Below are 22322 nucleotides of genomic sequence, written 5' to 3'. Positions count from 1 at the left end.
CCCAAAGTCATATTTTTTCTTTGGCCTTTAGTGCTGTTTATCCAGTATCTGGTTTGTTTTGGTGTGAATTGCCCAGTTTTTGCCCAGATATTGGTCATCTGCCTCCTCTTGAATATAATGTAACCAAATGGCACTTAGCGCTTGAAAAACTCAACAATATGTCTCCTCCTAGAAATCATGACCTGGTTGCTCGAGATAATCCACAGACCTTGTGAGCTTTTTATGTAGGAACTACTTTCTTTATACTGGAGAAAGAAAGTAGTTTGATAAATAGCACTATAGGCTTGAGTAAAAAATGTGTATTTTGAATTTATACTGGACTGTCAATTTAACATAATTCAACTTGCAAAAAAAAAAAAAAAAAAATGGGAAAACACAAGTCAAACATAAGTTATGTTTTTTGTTTTTTCCCCAGGATTTTGATTGAGCGTTGATGATAGAGTTCTACACTTATAGCAGGATATGAAATGGATAAAACATTGATATCAGAAAAGGAGGCTGCTGAAGACAAAAAGCCTGAAAATGACACCAGTGGGAAGGTGCAGCCAGGTGATGTGGAAATGGAGGAAACTCAAAGTGACGCACTCAGTAAGAGCGCCAAGCCTGATGAAACAGATGAGGAAGTCGGCGAGAGACTGGAGCCAGACCCCATATCTGTAGATGTGGACACCCTCTGCACAGTTTGTGGCTTCTCAGCCAAATGTCCAAGATCACTGAAGATTCATTATGCAAGGAAGCATGGAAATACTTCAAAGAATAAAAGTGAAAATATCTCTGATGTAAGTCCAGCTGAAATCCAGGTGGAAGTAGATATGGAGGCAGAAAGTGCTGCTGAAGGTAAACAAAACCAGGAGCCTGCTCTTGATGAGCTGAGATCAGCAGCCAGTGACAATGGCATGAACACAAAGAATTTGACTAAAAAGGAAACTGTGTCAGACAAACAGCAGGCAGATGAAGACGAGGCAAACCCAGCCCAAGAGAGAAGAGTCAGCAAGCGAACCCCGAAACCTAAGATAATATATTCCTGCAATTACTGTGGGCAAGAGTTTAGGGACAAGTTGCCTCTCGATGTGCACATCCAGAGATACCACGCCAAAGATGTCCCGTACTCATGTGAGTATATGACGTCCTCCAGTTCAGTTGATGTTATTCTAAAGCTGTTATGCTGTAAAAAAAAATTCATAATTTCAAGGCAGAGGCTCAAAAACTTTTTGAGTTTTGAATCAAACTCTTAAAGAAGCAATATGTTGTAACTACCAGTTGTTTGCCAGTGTAAAGTTAAGACTGTTATCCTGAAAACAAAAGCAAACATCTATGAAAATACAAACACTGGACATAGAGTGAAGTGACTGGCTGTCTCACTGCCTGTCACACTCCGTATTGCTCATTTTAACAGTTACAGTCATCCACAGACACATACTTATTTGCCAAACATTCTGTATTAATTTAAACTCTAAATTACATGAAATAAGCATACAAATGAGCTGTTCTGGCTCGGAATACGAATTTCAAAGGAGGACACCGTGGCTGTAGTGTGGCCGTCAGTGAAGCGAGTATTTTAACTTAACATGTTTCCTTGATCTCTGACATATCATGGTGATTTTATGATTTATTACAGGAAATATAAGTATAAGAAATATAAGAAATATATATAAGGTTTGAAATAAACTAAAAAAAAAATCTTGAATCTTTGAGATTTAGAAACCAAAATAAATAAATAAATAAATAAAAAATAATTGTTAAGTGAAGTCATTAAAGTGAAAGTCAATAATGGTTTGTAGTTTAATATTTTAAATTCCAAACATTTAATTTTTTCAAGCACCCAAATAATGACAAATTCGGTTCAGCTCACTATTAATAATTTTTGAAATACAGATTTTCTTGGGGCTTTCTAAAACTCTGAGTTTCAAGTTTGTCTTAAGAAGAAAAGTAAATTATGTCAACAAAGATTATAGGTTGGCAAAACTTGTTTTATAATTTTTTTTATTGCAAAACATAAGAGTTTGATTTTGACCTAAACTCGAATATTGAGTGAAGCCAGTTGCTTTGAAATTATGAGTTTTCTCAACTTATTGTTTTACAGTCAGATAGTTTAGTCTGTATTTGAAGGAAGACTGTTTCATAAAAATATTGAGAGATTTGTACAATTCAAGCATTGCATGTTAATTTTTTTGAATGTTATTTTTTTCAGTTGACACTGAGGAAACCATGGATAAAGAAGAGGAAGCTGAGGACCCCGGCAGCACTGTGAAGGCCACTTCAACACGAGCGGCGGCCAAACGTCCGCTCAGCAGGTTCCAGCTGAAGTGTACAAACTGTGATTTTAGGGTCAGCACCCCTGCGTTGCTGGAGACCCATGCTAGAACCAAACACCTGGACCAGGAGTGGTACCGGTGCAAATTGTGCAACTTTTTTTCGGCCACGTCTCAGTGGATGAATACTCACCTGTCCTCAGATAGCCACATGCAGAAGGAGAAAAGGGAGAAAAGCACAGAATTGTCATCATTCGAAGCTTATGTTGAGAAAAACAGAGACAGCACTGGAGATGGTGCTGTTATAGATTATATGACTCAGGTGACTGGAGGAGAAGTTGTTGCTACTTTGACAGAAGGAGATCAGGGGGCTGAAGAGGTAGCTGAGGCTGCCAAAGCTGTGTCGGTTGATGAGGAAGGTTTAGAGCTCGAACCTCCTGTGAAGAAAAGAGGCAGACCAAAGCAAGGATCCACAACCACTTGTGGGTACTGTGGCCTGGTAGTGTCCAATGCCACTAACCTCAGTGTCCACGTCCGCCGCAGACACAGTAAGGAGTACGGATACAGCTGCACTCTGTGCAACTACAGCTGTGTGACCAAAGGAGACATGGATCGTCACTGTATCACGAAGAAACATGTTAAACGTACGCAAGAATGTGCAAATAAAAACCTGGCCAACAAACGCACAAGTGAATCCCAGCAGGAACCCAGAACTACACAAGCCCAGGAACCAAATGCAGCCTCACAGACGGCCAACAAAGAGCAGAATCCTGACATCATGGCATCCAAAGAACACAGTGGAGACGAGCAAACTCAGTCAGACACAAGCCAGGATAAAAGCAAACTTGATTCTGGTAAAGCTTGTAGGCATTGTGATTTCGTGGCTCAGTCAATCCCCTCGCTTCATCTTCATGTTAAGAGAAAGCACACCAAAGACTTTGAATATGTCTGTCTAGCGTGTAGCTACTACGCCGTAACAAGCAGGGAAATGTCCCGCCATGCCAACACAGAAAAACACAAACAGAAAAGCCAGAAATACCTGGAACCACTAGAGAATGAAGAGCAAAGAGCTTTGGTACTCCAGTCAAAGCTGAAGGAAGTCATTGAGCTAGAGGCAAACTCTAACCTTGAATGTGAATCTCCGAGCACCACAGAAGAACCTGAGTCTTGTTCTGATGAAGCTACGGAAAGTCAGAATACGACTGCACCCTCCATCACCACAGAGCCTGTGGAGGCTGTGGCTAGTGAGGCTGACAGTGTTGATGAGAAGCAGTCAGAGAATCTTAAATCCTCTGGAGGTGGTGAACCAGATACAACCAACCAGACAGTTGGACTTGCAGCACCGTCTGGACCCCAGAAATCTCCAGCAGAACTTCAGCCTGCAGCGGACCAGTCCACACAGCAAGAGAGCCAAGAAGAAGGGACTAGACAAACAGATGATGAACACTTAAATGCAGATTTGATGCCTTTGGATGCAAAAAGCAACAGTCCTCATTCAGATACACAAATGTCTAAAGCACTTCCCTTTGATGCCAGCATTGTATCTATGAAGACCCTTGCTGACCAGGAGCGGTTGCTGCACGATGGTCTGTCTCTAGAAGATGAGGAAGCTGTGATATGTCTGACTGGAGGGTCACCCATGCCCTCCAGCTTCTTGCCCAATTCTGCCTATGTCAAGAAGCTCAAACAGAAGGAGGCGAAGGTGAGAGAGGAAACCAAAGGAAGCGGCTCTCGGATTCGTTGTGAGGACTGCGGCTTCTTGGCCGATGGCATCAGTGGCCTCAACGTCCACATCTCGATGAAGCATCCATCCAAGGAGAAGCATTTCCACTGCCTGGTGTGTGGCAAGTCTTTCTACACCGAGAGCAACCTGCACCAGCACCTGACCAGCGCCTCACACCTCCGCAACGAGCAGAACAGCGTGGAGGAGCTGCCTGAGGGAGGCGCGAGCTTCAAGTGCGTCAAATGCACGGACCGCTTCGAGTCGGAGCAGGAGCTGTTTCTTCACATCAAGGAGAAACATGAGGAGCTGCTGAGGGAGGTCAACAAGTATGTGCTGGAGGACACGGAGCAGATCAACCGCGAGCGCGAGGAAAACCAGGGCTGCGTGTGTAAATACTGTGGGAAGGTGTGCAAGAGCAGCAACTCCATGGCCTTCCTCGCACACATTCGCACACACACCGGTATGTATTCTGTTTCTGTTTATTCACATGCCCTTCTTTTTCCTGTGTGTCTCACACACATATACAATGTATATACACCAATGAAGTATGTATGCTGTGGCCAATGCTATTATCCCTCTTTTTATGTATTATATTACATGCGATATAGGTTATTTTATTATTTTGCTAGATTAATGGCAGAGTGACAGGTGCTACTACACGTCATGCTCTTGTCCAGAGGCACAGTACACACCCACTCAGCCAGAGCCAAGTGCCCAGAGCTGGATGAGAAATGAGAGGAAAGCAGCCTCTTTAAGACTCTTTAAACATCTGATGCGGTGGATTAAGGATTTATTTCAAACCAGACAAACCAGAGTTTGGTGACTGAATTCGGAAGGTGTGCAGTTGTATTTTCTGTTTACGAAAATTAGGTGTGACAGTGTTTCATTTCTTTGACACTTTGTGAGTTTGTTTGGTTTACTGGACGTAGTGAATGTATGTTGCGTACTTAATGTAGTGAACTCGCCGCTCACATACACGTCCCAGCTGACTCGGGAAGAGTTGGGAGGGGGGAAGGAATATATCACCAAACACTGGTTGATTGGCTGATGGTGGCCAGTTGGAAAATGTTAACATATTGCACATATCGTACCCATTTCATATCTTATCTCCCTGCAAATATTTGAATTAGTATCTTGGTAACACATATTTTAGATGCATTATGATGTAATTTATTAGCTTAATTGGATTAGAAAAAAGATTTTGATCAGAAAAATGCTTTTTTTGTAAAAGCAATTTTCCAACTTAACAGTTGTAAAATGTATAAATGATTTAATCTCTAGGACCGCTATGGTTGTTCCAGTACCAATAGCAATATCAGAAATGCCTTCGATACTACCCAGAATGCTGGATTGGGTATCTCTGAGTACAGGTGTCTATGCACTGATTTGATAATTTAGCCTGTTAGCCCTGAAACAGGACTGTGCAGCTTCTTAGCAGCATCCTGTACGCCGTATTTCTTTACTTGAGCCAGGCCATACAACAGTGATAGCAATCATATCCCATCCATACAGTGTTAGTATATATCCGTTATTTCTTTCTTTCTTTAATGGTATTGGATTGGTACCTGTCATTGGTTGATACGCAAAGTTTGGGTATTGGAATCAGGAAGGCGTAAATGGTATCAGGACATCTCTAACATCTGTGAATGAGGGAGAATAAATTTGTGGTCCTAATCAGGCTTAGAACACATCGACTTTTATCAAAAAACCTTCAATGGGGGAACAATAATCTTTTTATGTGGCTGCTCAGCTATTAGGCCTTTGTTTATAGGTACAACAGCATTGAGTGGGCAGATACGGCCTCTTCTTTGGCAGTTCAAGCTAATGTTAACGCTACTATCTACTGCAGCCAGGTAATAGCTGTTTCAGTAGAGGTGAAGGTAAAGACTGATTGAGCTTCAGACCAGCAGGAGAGACGCTAATGGACCCCAGATTGGGATTCCCTGAACAACGCTTGGTCAGAGACATGTGCGACTCATAATTGATGTGTCCATTACCAAGACTCAGTTGTAATTATAGTCAATAAGTCTCTGTAAATGTGTTAAAGCTTAGGCTAAAAGCATTGGAGGTCCAAAGAGAGGTGGGCTAATAATTTAAAATAATCAATGCAGACGTATTCAAAGCCTTTAATTTCCCTTGTGTCTGTATGTCCATGTTTGTGTATATGTGTGTGAGCACTCGTACGCCAAGTGAATGTGTGTATATGTCAGCCTTCATGGCTAGCTGATTATGCTCAATCCATTAAGATTTATCTTGTCATTTATAATGCAAAGCAGGGCCTGCGTTGGCCAGGGCTTCGGCTGGGAAGTGTCCAGCAGGTTAAGAACATAGGGCGCTCCATTACTTTTCCCTGACCATGTGTATTAATTGCTTTTAAAATCAACTTAATGCAAGAACGAGATGTGAGGGCGCCATCAATAAATGCCCTTCTCTGCCTCCCATGGTTCACCCTCCTTTCAACCCAAACTTTAATGGGACTTTAATTGAAGTCCATCCATGCTCAGTGCTTACAATGTTTGTACATGATTGTATGTGTCTTTGTGTGTGTGTGAAGTGTCTGTTGGATGGGAGATAAAATATGATAGTTTCCACTCTCAAACTCAGTGACAGTGGATTGTTTGTGCAGGTATTTTAGTTTTGTCATATAACTTGTTAGAAAACCCAGAGATAATATTCTGTCTGTGTTATCTATGAATGCCGGTGAAGTATTTAGTGAAGTGTGCTGATTTCACTCTCTTACGTCATCATATGCTCATAAATGCAGAGAGCTAAAATGTGCTGCAATAAAATGTCCTCATAAGTTGTTTCTTCAGTTTTGCAAGAAGAGTAACTGATGTATTTGCTGAGGCAGAGAAATAATTTTCCTGCAAGGCAGCTGGGTTTGCAAAATCACATGAGAATCCATCTTGTCTTTTTATCCTTTTGTGTCCACACCAAGAGTGGTGCAGCCAATCAGCATCCTAGCAGGGACTACTGGTAGTTACGGGTGAGGTTTTAGGTGTGACGACAGTAAGAAGCTTCTATGGAAGTGACTTGTCTCGAACAAACAATGGCGGCTCCTGAAGAAGTTAGTGTAGACGCTGTGATCAGTTATATCAGAACTGGAGACTATTTCTTCATTTAAAGAACAGCGAAGAAAGGCACTGAAGGTTTTTTTCGATGAAAAAGGTGTTTTTGCTATTCTCCCAACAGTGCCTGTCCTTTTCCAAACAATTTCTAAGGACGATCTCCCATGTGGTTCTGTGTAAGAAGTCATCTGCGGTGTTAGGTTAGAGGAATAATTTTACCCTAAAGGAAATTAGCATGTATATTTAGATTTTTGAAATCTGCTAAAAATGGGCAGTTAACCTTTTTCAACTGCCATTGCTTTTCTGTTTTTTTTTTCTGATGTGTCTGCATATTTAGCTCTCAGTACTTCTGTAGCTCCTAAATGAATCTCTGTTGTTTGAATTTTAGTTTCTCTCCTGCGTCTGTTTCATTTTCGTGTTTGTTTTCAGCTGGTTGTGCTACGTTACTACCGATAACATTTATTGTGAAGAAGTTCTAGTAAGTACAATGTTTGCTCACTGTTTAGATGACTAAAGATGAGCACGTTTCAGTTAAATACACACCTGACACACCAAGTCAATCCGAGTTAAGCCAAGCAGCACATTTGTGTGAAAAAGGAGCACAAGATGCAACAACCCAGTGGCCTGGTACCTCAGTTTGTAGAGCATTTGCCCCATGTGCTGAGGCTGTGAGTCCTCTGCAGCGGCTGTGGGTTTGACTCCCTCTTGTGGACCTTTGCTGCGTGTCATTCCCCACCCTCTCTCCCCCTTTCCTGTCCTCACTTCATATGTCCTATTATTAAAGGCATAAAAGCCCCAAAAATATGTTTAAAAGCAAAAAAGATGCGACAAGCCTTCACTTCCTTGGTATAAACGGAGCGAAAAGCATGTCCAGCCTGGTGTGATGTTTCCATCACTGCCGATTTGACCTGGAACCAACAAATACCAGTGACTACTGCAGAGTCATTTGACCTGGGACTGAATGCAGATTGTACCCTTTCCCACTGAAGACAAAAGTCAGGTGTTAGTGTTTTTTTTTTTTCTTTTTTCTCCCAGTGTAAACGGGGATATACCCAGTATGTATGCCAGTCACCTTGTGTGGCCAAAGTCAGATTGCTTAAAGCTGTAAGGTTAAAATCCTGGTGATTAATGTTGAGCCACCACTTTCTTCTTATTAAGGATTCGTCTATATGTGTTCATAATTCTACCCTGTGTCATAATTCTTGAGTTTTGAGGTCACTTACTTAGTGTTACTTAAGAAAATGAAAGCTGTGACACTGAGGTCCCAACAGATGGCTTCAAGTCAAGGTCATATTCTGAGGTTTCAAATGATGAATACTTCGGTTTTTTAGGTTTACTTCTTTTATTCTATTGAGTTATGTTCTTGTTTACATTACATCTCCACTTTCATTTATGGTCTTCTTATTTGTAGAAAGCTCCTATTTCTCTTCATTTTGACAACATATGCCAGTTGTTATTATTGCTAAGTTCCCTCATTACAGTGAATTATTCACCTTTTATATGGTGGTCATTTATTCTGGGAGTTTGTTTGTGGGGCTGTGGAGCTACACGGTGGGGGTCTGCCAGTTTCTGGGCTGGGAGCACGTCCAGATCCTTTTAATTAAGACCTAGTTTTTATTCACTTGATTAATCAGTGAAATCAGGAGACGGTAGTGGGAGGCTGCACACAGATTTGTCAATTTGTCCCTTAAAGGAACATGCGTGCATTTTGCCAATGAGGGTACAGCTGGAATTTGCATTTTGAGGTAAATTGGTCACTTTTTCACTGGAGTGAGCTGTCTGACCTCAGACTGAGCCATAAAGTAACAGACACACATGCCATGTGTGCATGTTCACTTACAGTAGTTGATGTGTGTTTGTATGGATAATTGAAAAGTAAAACTGCAAGTGCTCCACCAGCCTGCCTTATGTTGGGATTTTCTAAATTTCAATATGCAGCTTAAGGGTGGATGATATGGCCAAAATATTCCATCAAAAAATGGTATATATCATGATACAGTAACTGCTTGGTAATTTCCAATTAAGTAATGGTTTAAAATAACCATACTGTATCATACTTCATGGCATTTGATTATTTTCCTCTTGTTTTTGGAACTTCCTCACATGAGAGAACATTTAGATTAAAAAGAAAGGACTCAAAGCATGCTTCCTGCTCTGGATTTATAATTTCACTCTCCTCCCTGATGTTTCTGCATCACTCTCTGTTTCTGCGGCGGTTGGCAAAACAACTTGGAGGTGCATTACCGCCACCAACTGTCGCTCTCACGCTTTCATTCATGTGAGAATGTGGTAATCAGTCCTGCTGCCCAAATCATGATGACCCTGCGAAGCATCCAGCCCAGACTTCCTACAAACATTATGTACAAATGTACAGAAAAAAAAAAAAAGCACCTTTGTTATATTATATTACAAGAAGCTTGATGTTTTAATGAAAACAGTGTTTAATTTAGTGTCATTTTTGTTTATTTAGTTGAAGTGTAAATTGCTTAAACAAGGGTTAGGGTTAGGTATCTGTGCTTAACAACAGACATAACAAATGCATGGGCTGATTAGTCTTAAAGATGTTATTTAGTTTTTATATTTTTTTCATATTTATAAATGATCCAACAGCCAGATATGGTCTACAAGTCGCCAGTTGAATAGGCCTGGTATATATCATATCGGTCATATCGCCCAACTCTAGTACAGCTTAGGAACATACGGACTTTTGATACAAACATTTCTTAGATATTAAATCGTTAAATTTATTTAGTGTTTGCCCTCAGGTTTTTATCTTCTGTCAAGCAACCATCCTGTCCTCTGTCAAGCATGTTTAGAGCATCATGGGACATTAAAATTATTTGCCCTCAGGAACACTGATAATGGAGGACCTTATATCAAATTCAGAGTGGATGGAACTTGTAAACCACATATTATATATTTGTTTTATTTCATTTGTAATGCCAACTGTACATAGAAAATGTTTTTGAAGTATGAAGGATGAGGTGTTGGTTTCTATGCATGAGTTCTGTACTTACCACGGCCATCACTCACCATCAAACTTATCAGTGCATGGAACTTTGACGACAAGAAAATGTAGAAGGGCCAGATGGAGAAAAGCATGAAAAAGTGAAAGCAGAGTCAAAGTGAAAATAGAAACTAGTCTGGGACAAGACTGAAGTCTTTGCAGCTCTATATTTAATTGCTGTTTCTCCATGCCAGCGCCTCCTGCTGCAGTGGTCACCATGCAGGCAGTGGAGGGACTGGTGAAACCGTGTGTGCAGAGGGAAGTCTCCAGGCTTCAGAAGTCTTTGGATGAACTGGCACAGAACCACAAGAAGGCACCAGGGGACAACTTGTCTCTTGGGAACACTGTTGGGGAGCTGGGCGGTGGGGGGGGGGGGGGGCTTGCCAAACTTTGTGAGGGCAATTTTTTACAACAGGCTCTCCAAAGGGTGGCGGCGAGGGTAAGAGCAGAGAAGAGCAGTTTTTGTTGCATTTTTTCACCCTCTCCAAGGCCGACATGGTCTTGCAGGTCCTCCTCAGTGTGTGCGAAACCACAATTTTCACCTCAGCTTCCACCAGCATCCTATTATACCTCTATGCCAGCATCTATTATATTTCAGATCTTCATTTGGTAGTAGATCGATTAAATTTCACTTGATCGATCAAATTCTTAGCAGCTTATACATCGATTGATCATTATCATCTCTATTAGAGACCATGTAAATGAAAGAGTGAGAATTCCCAGGAAGTGGTATCCCAGGAGTGAACGGGTTCTCTGTTGGCCTTGTCTTCTTTAGGATAATGACTGTGACATAGCTGTGCAGTAAGTTGCTTTGGTGGTGATTGGCACATTTTAAGTAATGTATTTATCAGAAAGAGTGTTTAATTTATAATATTTACATTGATGGGACTCACTGGGTGTAAATGTATTTCCCTATTACATTTTAACTTGTACTCTTTATGTTGTAAAATGACAAATCCCAATGGTGCAGTACTATTTATTGCTCTGATCTAACCTGTCTTATGTTTCAGAAAGGTTAACATCTGTTGAGTTTTTTTCCTACCTCAGGGAAGGGGGTTGTCTTTAGCTATTTGAGATACTTATTATATTGTTATTCCTTTGTTCTGCTAATTGGCCATCAGTGGGATATTCAGGTAGCCAAGACACTCATCACCCATAAATCAACCTTACATAAATTTCCAACTGATAATTTACAACCAGGTGTGTGTGTCCAGTATGAGTGACAAAATGAAAACTCATCTATAGCCTTTTTTTTATGTCATTGGGTTTATTTTGACTTGAGCTTGAGAATTTTTGATAGAAAGTGGACTTGGAAAGAAGTGATGGTCTAATGAAAGATGCAGTCGTGTTAGAATATCTCGTACTCTGCTGCTGACATTTGGACATTTTTAGTGTGTACTTGGGGAGACCTCAGTAAATCACTGGGCACTCCAGTGATTAAGGCTATAATTTGTGGCATTTCTGCATTAAAATGTTGAAAATATATTCTTTTGATTTGTATACTTGCATTATCCCAAATGTTTCGAACACTGCTTAAACCCAAATAAATCTGTAAAAGTAAGGTGCGTTCCTACTAGCCACTAAGCTTCTGGGAAAACACAGGATGTCAGAAATGTCACAAAAAAAAACTTAAATGTATTGCATCCTTCGTGGACATGATTTCTGCCTGTTTCATGCCAGATGCATTTTAGTTTAAGGGCCTGGTCACGTCCTCTCTTCAGGTAGTGTTCACTTTGAGAGGGTGGAGTCACAGCTTCAACCAATAGCAAAGATGTCTGTGTGTGTTGTTTGCATCGGTAAGCAATAGTCGCTCCGCTCTGTGGTCCCATGGCCCCATGTTACTTCACACTGTCATCAAACTATATCTTTTGATATTTGAGAGAGACCCCTGGCAGCAGCCACCGCATATTTTTAAAGTTTGTTGTTTTAATTTACTGAAAAGTGTTACAGATGTTATCGAACTTTATTCTTGTTCTCTAGAATTCAGTTACAGTATATTTGTCACATGTTTGTGTTGATGCACACACTGTATAGGATCATTTTTGATATGTCTGGGATTTATGGTGCTACATGAAGCACATTCTCATCCACTTCCTGTAATGTAAAATACATCTATTGTTAGAAAACTATAATTGAAAACAAGGTGACAAGGTAAAAATAAATTTAGACTTGGTATTTGCAACTGTTTGTGTGATAGGTTACCTAACAATTATAATCCATTATTCTCTTCCTCCAAACCTTACGATTAAAACCAAGGCTATGATATGGAGTGTGTGGCATGTTGCAAGGCTTAAGACATCACCTTGTGTGTGTGTGTGTGTGTGTGTGTGTGTGTGTGTGTGTGTGTGTGTGTAGTGAAACATTGCATGAGGTTCTTCTCTCCTCTCAGGAAATGAATTAGTCATTCCCTGTCTCATCTGGGATGTGAGGGAGCCACATCGCCCCTATGTGGATGGCAATATTAATTTAACATGACACCGCATTGATGGTCAATTTCAGTTTCACGGAGGCTGTTTAAGTGGAGTGGTGGAGTATTAATGTGATAAGATGTGAGAACTGAGGGACGTTACATCTCTCTCCTTTCTGCCATGTCTCATACTCAGCCAGCCATCTGGACAAATCAGCTCCCCACACGCCTCGCTCTCACCTCAACTTTAGGTTGTGTGTGTGTGAGTGAGAGAATGATTGTGTCTCCGTCTGTTTGTCCATGGGTGATTATGTCTTGTGAATTTAATGTGTGTGTCTGTATGCACATGCATAGGTGTGAGGTGGGGTTTTGCATCTAGATTTGTAGGTCTGTGTAGGTGTGATGGTGGGTGTGGTGTGAGTGTGTACGTCAGTCTTTTTGGTTTTTACGGGTGTTGATGATTGTGTTGTGTGATTTTTTTTTTTTTTTAATTTGCGTGTGTGTGTGAAAGTGTCATTTAAGTGTGAAGTGTGTAGTTATGTATAGGGTTTTTATGTGTGTATCTGCCTTTATTTGTTCTGGTGTGTGTGCTTTGCAACCGTGTGCAGTGATTTGTGTGTGTGTGTGTGTGTGTGTGTGTGTGTGTGTGTGTGTGTGTGTGTAGTATACTGTAGGGAAATGTGAAATGAAGAGGCTGGTTTTGCTGTTGCCCATGTGTGGACGACCCCACCCCCCGCCCCCTGTGTTTATAGGCCTTGTTAGCACAAGCTTGCCTTTCAATCTTCGTTACCGGCTTAAAATTCGATGTGTCGTACTTCCAGCTCACAGCAAGTGAACCGTGTATGAACGAATTAGTAATCTACACAAAGTGCTTAATCAAATCAGCGGCTGCCCCTGGAATAAATATTGTAGAACGTCTTGGGATATTCACTGCGAGAGGGTGAGGGTTTGCTCAAAGATGCGTATGTGGATATCATATCATACCAGGCTGCCACTTACGACTGCAGTGTCGCCCTATCTGATTCTGGCCAGAGTCTCGCCCAGCCAGACAAACAATATATCTGTTTTATCTTTGCCAAACGCATATGTTTAATTTTTGTGAACAAGTGGAGGCTTTAGTAAATTATTTGTCAGAATGTAGAGCTTGGGAAACTAAATTTTTGAAAATACTTGAATTTGAATGTGGTGTTGTCAAGGTTTGAAAAGTGCTTGGATTTTGGCTAAAGTGCTCGAAACTGCTTGAAATTGGAATTGCATTACTCCCACAATAAATCCCTCTCTGACTTTTTCTCTCTGTATAGATAAAGAAATAAAATAAGTCAGAGAAAACTTAATTGCTTGCCTTTCTTATAAAATGAAAACAGCTACACTTGTGCCTCACTAGCCACTCTGAGTCTTCACATATGGCTACACTTGGCACTAGTGTGATTAGTGTGTCTTTTTTGACGTGTGCTTATGAAACAGTGAGTGGTGACAGATGACAACATGCCTGGAGGTTGAAAAATACAAGTCATGAGAGAATCGAGGGCCAAATCTGCAATCAGCCTCCTGTGAAGTCTGCAGAAAGGACGTGCAGCTTGTCACCTTGGGTTTTGGTTAAGCCGTAGTGGGAACTTGCAATTAGGCTCACCTTAAACTTAATTGGACTATATGTTTGTTTAACATTGGCAAGTAAATTTGCAGGATAAATGATGTCACTTGATTCACATTTAAATAACATTGATAATAATGTTAAATGTAACGTTAGTTCCTTCCTACAACTAAAATTGTAGCAGATTTTGTGTGTCATCTGCCCCAGTTGTTCTCTTGTCATAATCTCTTACTATGTATCATATATCTGTGTGATCACTCACTGACCATGTCATGGATGTTTTCGTTTCTCCTCTGCCAGCAGAACATTTTTAGGTGTGGCCCACTAGATCATTTCATGTTTCAAGGTTTGTCTACGGCTCATATTCATAAATTGGTGTAAGCCATCAATAGTAAAGCAGTGAAGATTTTATTTATATTGGCTCAGCCAGGTGATGTATGATGGGAAGTCTACTTTCAGACAGGGTATACAATTTTGAGTATATTTACAGTGTGTATATAAATATGTAAGCCTAATTTTCCACCGCTATAAGGTGCTGGAAAAGCTTGAAAATGCTTGAAAAATGCTTGAATTCACCTTTGTAAAAGGTGTAGAAACCTGGACATGAGTAACTGATTCTGTCTAACATAAACAACTATTTTTATGTCCTCAGTTCTGAGTAACCAAGTTCCCTCTTTTAACTTGAGCCAGTGTGTTTGTGCGTCACGCAGATAGCGGAGGCATCAGCCCTCGCAGCTCTGCTCTTAAATGACTGATTGCAGGCAGAGGCTCTGCCACTCTCTCAAACGCTACCCCGCCCTCTGGACTTATTAATGACAATAATTAGGGAGAAACCTCCCCGCGAAGCCCGCCAGAGTGATTAGCGCTTTAATGATGGAATGGGAGGTAGTGAGCGCACACAGAATTGATTTACGTATTCGCCCTGACCTTTGGAATCCAATTTACGCGTCCACAGGCAAAGGAAGAGTAGGTAAGAGATGAAGGAGAGTGACAAGGATAGATAGAGAGTGAAAGAAGAGACGCCTGGCACTTGGAGTGTGACTGTAGTTTTTATGGGGACTGTAGCAAAGGCATCTGTTTTTATAATTCTGAAGTCATTTTGCGGCTGTGAAGTAGGTTGAAGTCATAGCACAGAACTAATAACAGTCGTACACGCCTGGCATTGAAAAATGATCTGTAATGTAAAATCAAATTTCTGCTCAGCGGTTATTCAGTCATGTTTTATTAAAATTGCCACTTCTTTCTTTCAAACATAATATTATTGTTGGATATATGAGCTCTCCATACTTTGTTTTGCAGGATCCAAGCCCTTCATGTGTAAGATCTGCAACTTTGCGACTGCTCAGCTGGGAGATGCCAGGAACCACGTCAAGAGACACCTCGGCATGAGAGAGTACAAATGCGACATCTGTGGGTGAGTAACAAGAACAAACTTTAGAAAGGATCGACAACAACTTATGTAAGTGTGGAGGGTGGTCATATCATTAGAGAAGTGAACATTCAAACTGAAAGCCTGGCACTTTTTCCACCCTTTAATAACTAGTGTACAAGTAGTCAAGTTGTTAAGTGTGTGTGTGTTAAACTAATATTGTTACTAGGCTAGAAACAGCCAACGTGAGAAAATATTCAGCCTGATCAGGTAAGTTTGGGACCAATAAATAAATGTTCAGATCAGGGGTGGCAAACTCATTTTAGTTTATGGGCCAGATACAGCCCAATTTGATCTCAAGTGGTGCTATTTTTTAAACTGGAGAATGATTTTTACATTACGTCACCTGTAACAGTGATGTAATGTGAGTTTAGCAGCTTTCATGTTTTATATAGAAATTCCAAACTGATTTTTGTGGGAGGGGTTGTGACTCCGACCACTGATTGAGACCGTAACATGACCCGCTTCCTCCATATATGTCTCATATTTATTTGGAGATGTTAGTATAGTGGTGCAGTATAATGTATAGTTTAGAGTGGTATCATTAGGTATAGTTCCTGGAACAGAGTTGAAATTGAGAAGCAAACACCGGTGAGAGCCAGTGCGTGGTCGTGTTCCTCCGTCAGGTACAGGACGGTTTCATATTGGCCTCTAAGGACTGATCTGCTCTCATTATCTATTGTACAGTCCACTTTAAAATGTGTTTGTCTCAAACGAATTTACAATTCAATCCAATTTAACCCTGCCCAAACCACAATAAGAGAAGTGCTGCTAATTTTGTGTAGATTCCTTTTCAAAACTGTGAGATTTTAAAAGAACTTTAAAACCTTCCACATGATCCCTAAAAGAACTGCTAATCCAAAAATCAAAAATCAATTGTATGTCTATGTGAGAATCTTCCACTGAGGTTAAATTCTACTTCAAAAAGCTGGTATTGTACGCGGTACGCACAATAAAGTAAAACATGAAAGGCATATTTAATATTCTGATTGAACCTCTAAAGACTTGTGCTATTATTTATTTAGGCTAGAAAACAATCATTTTAAAGGCATTTCGTATTGACAAAAGCTGGCTGCAGTCCAACAACAATCAAAAAACATTGGTAATAGTCTCATGTTAATGTATAAAAAACCTCGCTCTAACCTTTAACTGCTCCCAGGGCGTTCTTAAAAAGACAAATGTGCTACCAGTCAGCTTTTCCTTACAAATTAAAGGTAATAGAAACAGAGTTTATTTTAACATCTTTTTTTGTTTCAGCTGTACAAATACTCCTAATTGGAAGTTTATGTAGGTAACCACAAGCCTATAAATACCCAGTAGTGCAAGAGTAAAGTTATTATCCCACTACCTTGTACCCCCTACATGTAGACCATATGTTGTGTTCAGCTCGTTTCATTCCCGTGGTAGACCTCCTCACTGCCTTGCCATGTTCAAATGGACGTGTTAAGCTGTTTAACATGCAGTCGGGGAATAGAGTAAATTGTGGGATTTCCAGCTTTGTGCCATCGAGCTTCTGCGGCTACACGCTCGCTAAGATGAAGACATATGTAGAGTTATTAGTTTCTCCCTCTGTGTAATTCTGTGTAAACCGTTCCATTTAGTTCAGTCGCGGGCCGATTTTGTTCCTCTAAAGCCGAGCAGAGCGAATGTGTTTATTTGCTCCCGCTGATGTTCGCAAACATATTACAGCAGGAGCAAACAAGCTTTGGTTTAAACACAGCTTCTCCTTTAATGAGAGGAAAGGCTCATGTTTCACAAGCCCTCCAGCTGAAAACCCTCTTCTCCCAAGTGCTGCAAATGTGTTGGGCTTTTGACCAAGCGTCTAGCTTTACTTATACACACACATACACGCACACATACGTACGGAGCAGTTCTCCAATATGCCTTTAAATGGGACTACTAAATACAGCCCCTGGTTTCACAAATCATGCGGATGGAGGAGCTGTGTGCTGCCAGTGCCAGCCACTGGTGACAAATCGGCCCTGTGTGTGCTTTCAGTACTGACTGATCACCAGGCCATCCCTCCTCTTGACTAAAGAGCAGCAAACACAAAGAAACCCCCAGAAACACCCTCATTAAGGCCAGAGCCATACATACACATAGCCCGCTCCCCTTCCCAAACTTTTCACATTTGACGATGTGTCCTCAACCTGAATCGAATGCACGTCGCTAATGGAGGCCATGTTTCAGGTATAATGTGTAAAGTTAGATTATAGTGCGATTAAGTTCTGCATCCTCCTGCGGATACTAATGATGAGAATACATAACATTCATGTAAACAAAAAAAGTTTTTACCGACATTTGTTTTACTGTTAATCATTTGGGTCTATACAAAACTACATTTGGGCTGTTTTTTATGCCTCTGCACCAGTGACAGCTGTAACTGGAGGCTTTATGTTTTTTGGCTTGTCTGACCATCCATCCTGTTCTTGTGAGCACGACATCTCGAGCGTCAAGGGGTTTTCTTCAAATTTGGTACAGATATCCACTTCATATCCAGTGATGAACTGATTAGATTTTGAGGTCAAAGTTCATTATCACAGTGACCTCATGACCATCTCATTCTTGTGAATGTGGTATTTCAAGTATGCTTTGAGGAGATTTCTTCAGACTTGGTACAAACATCCGTTTGGACACGAGGATGGACTGATTAGATTTTGGTGGTCAAAGGTCAAGGTCACTGTGACCTCTAGTCCATCCCATTTTTGTGAACACAATATCTCAGGACTACCTGGATGGATTTTTTTTCACAGATTTCTACTCTATTTCTTTTTTTGAAATTGACATCCATAGTTTGCAGAGGGAGACTCAAGACAGGGCACAAGCTGTAGATGTATGCTGTGACACATTTTAGTTGACAAACTATTAAAACATTTTTTTAAAATGTTGTGTAGGCTACACATTTTTACAGTTGGAGAATGTAACAATCACTTTAGGCCTACAAGAATTATTAAAGAAAATTAAAATGCTGTAAATGCTGTAATAAAACAAAAAATAAATAATAATAATAAAAAATGAATAAATAAATAACATAACAGGGAGCCACTGGAGAGGCTCAAAAGAGCCGCATGTGGCTCTGGAAATGCAGATTGCTGACCCCTGTTATAGGTCAAGCTCGCTGTGACCTTACAAAAGTTTTCTTCCCCATAATTTAAGAATTCTTGCGTTGATTCTGACAAAATTTCACACAGACAAGGTGACAATGTTTTTTATCAAAAAGGTCAAAGGTCACCTTCATCGTGGCAACATAATGTTTAGCTATCTATCAGTTGTCTGTCCTCCTCTGTAAAAAATAGTCTCTCTAAGAGAAGACAGCATGTTTCTTACTGGAAATTATAGTTGTACACTGTAATTGTACATGTCAATATTGTAATGACTTCCATTTTTTAGAAAAAAAAATGTAATATGTCTTTTATTAAATTCCTTTAAAATCTTTTCACACATGAGTCTGGCCAGACATGGATGCAAACTGCGACTTGACTGGTTGGCAGAGGCACACGACCTTGAGGCGGTGATTCTGGTTTACAAAATAAAATGTGGTTTTCATTAATTTATTTTGTGGTTACTCTTGGGCCTCATTGTGACATGGAGTTTTGTTGTTTAGTTTCTTGCCATTTTGTGAGAACATCACTTCAGCATACTGTTTGTGTCTTTTATCTGTCTTTTCCTTCCCTTAAAAAAAAAATCCCCCCTACCACTGCCATCGATCGCCATGTTTCCCTTGTTAAACTCTCAGACTAGAAGATTACCTCGGCTCTGACACGGCGAGCGAATGGATGTGCTGCACCTCTGCTGTCCACCTCACTTTAGCTTCAGCTCACTGCCGCCGGTCTCTTCTCAGGAGCCGAGCGGGGGAACTTGTTGATAGTTAAAGATCATATTGTTGTGGCATTTAATTAACAAATGCAAATGCAAGGCCAGGACAGATTGGAACCCTTGACCATGCCGCCAATCAAAGCTGAGTGGGCTGGTCAGTGCCTCGCTCATCATCGCTAACAATTTATAGGCTTTCTGTCTCTGCCTCGCCGTTTCTCCCACTTCCACCAGACGTCTGTTTGTCCATGTTTCCACCAATCTATATGCCTATTTCTGTCTTTATTTTGAAACAGACTGATCTGTCTTAATTTGCCTATAAAGAACTCTTAAGGTGCAAAAGCAGCAGAAAAACACAAATTGGCTGTTAGCATGCGAGATAAGATTTCTCATATTTAATTGGTTAAAAAAAAAAAAAAAAAAAAAAATTCCTCCAGCGTGTGAGACGGCAGATTCTTGTGCTTCCTCCCGGCGTGTTTTGTCCACAGTGGGGCCCGGCCACTTAATGAGCCTCCTCCTCCTCTCCTCCATCATCTAACAGAAAGGCCCTGGATTCAGCATTTCCACCCTCCCGCTTTCTCGTCCTCCCCAAAGATGCAATGGACATCCAGTGCTGTTGTAGGTGTTAAATTATGCATAAACAGTGTAAATGCTTTGAGGCATTGGTTTAATATCTCAGCCCGGCCCTTAGAAGTATTAACACTATCATGGACGTGGATTGTCCTCTTGTGGACTGCCGTTTTATGATTATGGGTCATAAGCTGCCCATTTCCTCGTGTCACTTCAGGAATTTGAACAAAACTTAAAAACCGTTGCTTTCTCACAACACGAAAAGTTTGCGACGTGTTAAAGTTGGTCTCCTCTGTGGAGGAGGCTGCATTGTGTTTTTTTCCCTCCCTCCCTTCCCCGTCTCAGTTTTCTTGACTTAGTGTTGGAGAGAGTATATATAGTCATGATTTCATGTTGGGTGTTGCGTGTGTGATTTGACTGTTAACAGGATGGGGCTGGCTCATGTCAGGGTTTTTATGTCCCCCCTGTCTTGTGAGATTGTCTGGTCTGTTCCCAGAATAGCCCATCAGTTCCGCCCTGCGTGGCTCATCCGCTGTAATGTGCCTTAATGCCCGGGCCTGTATGAGTAGTGTGAGGCCTGGCAGTGACAGTGGAGGAGCATCTTAGCTTGCTGCTTATCCAGAGAAAGCCGTCACTTAACTCAGCCCCTCTATTGTCTATCCACACCCCTCTCCTTCTCCCCTGACGTGATTCTCTATAATCCTCAAACAGACTCTGGTTAGAACTCCCTGAGAACTATTTTTATGTTTTTTTTTTCCTCCCATTTAAACATTAATGGTTGTTGCAGATGAAGAGAGGGATCCCTATGAGGATGATTATAATGTCACTCCACTGATCTCCCGCCGCCCCGAAATAATTGTACATCATCGCTTCATAACGTGTCAGAGGGACACGTTGGTGGCGTGCAATTAAAACCGCAGAATATAATACACCAAATTACTGCCTGTCAGGCCCATGAACAACACACTCGGTATTTGAGTTACACTTAATCATCACGTACATTAGCGATTTTGCTAAGATCCCTCCACCCCGGCCCCCTCCCCTCCGCTCATACAGCAAGGGCATGAAGCACACTGCTCCTTACACTGAGGGATTGTGTCTGTGATACAACAGCTTTGGGGGAAGCTGCGCATTAAATGTTAGAGTTAGACCTTTTGAAAGCTCATAATGTCCTAAATGATTTAGCTGCATATGCGACCGAGAGCGTGCACCATGTGTTGGCAGGAACTGAAAGCCGGAATTCTGAATTCATTAACACACAACAGATGTAAACACTGAATATTTTCCTCAGACGATTCAGATTCAATAAGCCTTTTGTGTTTGCATATTTCATTAGTGCTTTTATCAACCTTCAGACGCCTGTAAATATGGAGTCGGAGGCATGTAAAGTGAGAAAATATAAAAATGAAGTATGACCACCTCAAGGCAAACTACCCCCAATCTTTTTCTGTGTTTAAATAAACCTCATAATTTTCTTTGTCAGCCCTAAAAGTGTGCGAACTAATCTTGACCCACGGGTTGTGTCCTCCAGTGCATCCCTCAACTTCTGTATAGATAAAATAGCAACTATGTATTTATATAACTGGTGTATGCACTCCTTATTTAAATGTGTGTGGTTCTCACTTGTTTTGATCCATCTGATTTATTAGCGTTCATCAGACACAGGGCACGGTGCTTATCCCCATCTGGAAGATGTATTGATGTTTACTGCTTTGGACACCTACGAGTTTGCGCCTGGGAACATGGTCCTTGTCAGTCAGTGTAGTCCCCTTCACCAAAATAAACACATTTTGCTCTGATGCATTTAACTAAATTTAGTGTGCCATTATCGGAAATGAAATAAGTAACGCTAAAGGTCATTTGGAAAATAATGCAGAAAGGCTGGTCTGGAAAGGTTAAGTATGTGACGGAGCTGTTCTGATGATAACGAGGGCTGCGTATGGCTTGGAGAGCTCGGCATTCTGGTTTGACTCGGCACTCTGCGATCGCTCTTTATGACCGAGACAGCTTTACAGCCCGTTACCCCCCATAACACGATAAAGCGCAGCATAATGGATTGGATGTGTTTAGTAGCCTTGGGCTGATGTTTGTAAAATTAATGTTTTTTGCAATAGAAACACACTCGTGCACGGGCACACATGCACACACGGAAAAAGCCAAGAGAGGAAAAAACAGAGGAGAGAGAGAAATCAATTCTAGACAGCTTCGATGTATCAGTATAAATCCACCAGCGTACAGTTTTACACTTTTTATACTTGTTCTGGAGCCGGATTGTCAAACTTTATTTCCTCACAAGTGACGTGTCCTCGCAGATTTGTCTCTCTGCTGAAGAGATGACAACAAACATATGGCTTCATTAGTCGAGTTTGGATTGTAGGCCCAATGCTCAGCAGAAAGGCGATGAATGCTATTAAATTTTGTGTTTCAAATTACACTGCACAGTTACTTGAGGGAGATAAAGT

General features: G+C 41.0%; 1 protein-coding gene across 2 annotated transcripts in view; it reads left to right on the top strand.

The window, feature by feature from the left end:
• Nucleotides 1-419: 419 nt before the first annotated feature.
• znf407 (zinc finger protein 407) overlaps nt 420-22322 on the top strand; it is a 205395-nt gene continuing 183492 nt past the window's right edge. For both annotated transcript variants that reach the window (XM_084726175.1, XM_084726176.1), the window contains exons 1-3: nt 420-1113; nt 2192-4435; nt 15348-15462. In XM_084726175.1, coding sequence (XP_084582301.1) covers nt 468-1113; nt 2192-4435; nt 15348-15462 — 3005 coding nt within the window. In that variant the 5' untranslated portion in view covers nt 420-467. The remainder of the gene's footprint in view (nt 1114-2191; nt 4436-15347; nt 15463-22322) is intronic.

The sequence above is a fragment of the Lutjanus erythropterus genome, chromosome 9 (genome assembly GCF_056507025.1).
Source record: "Lutjanus erythropterus isolate fLutEry1 chromosome 9, fLutEry1.hap2, whole genome shotgun sequence".
In the NCBI taxonomy this organism is placed as follows: domain Eukaryota; kingdom Metazoa; phylum Chordata; class Actinopteri; order Lutjaniformes; family Lutjanidae; genus Lutjanus; species Lutjanus erythropterus.
The sequence above is the reverse complement of the archived record's forward strand: the minus strand, read 5'-3'. Positions and strand labels throughout refer to the sequence as shown.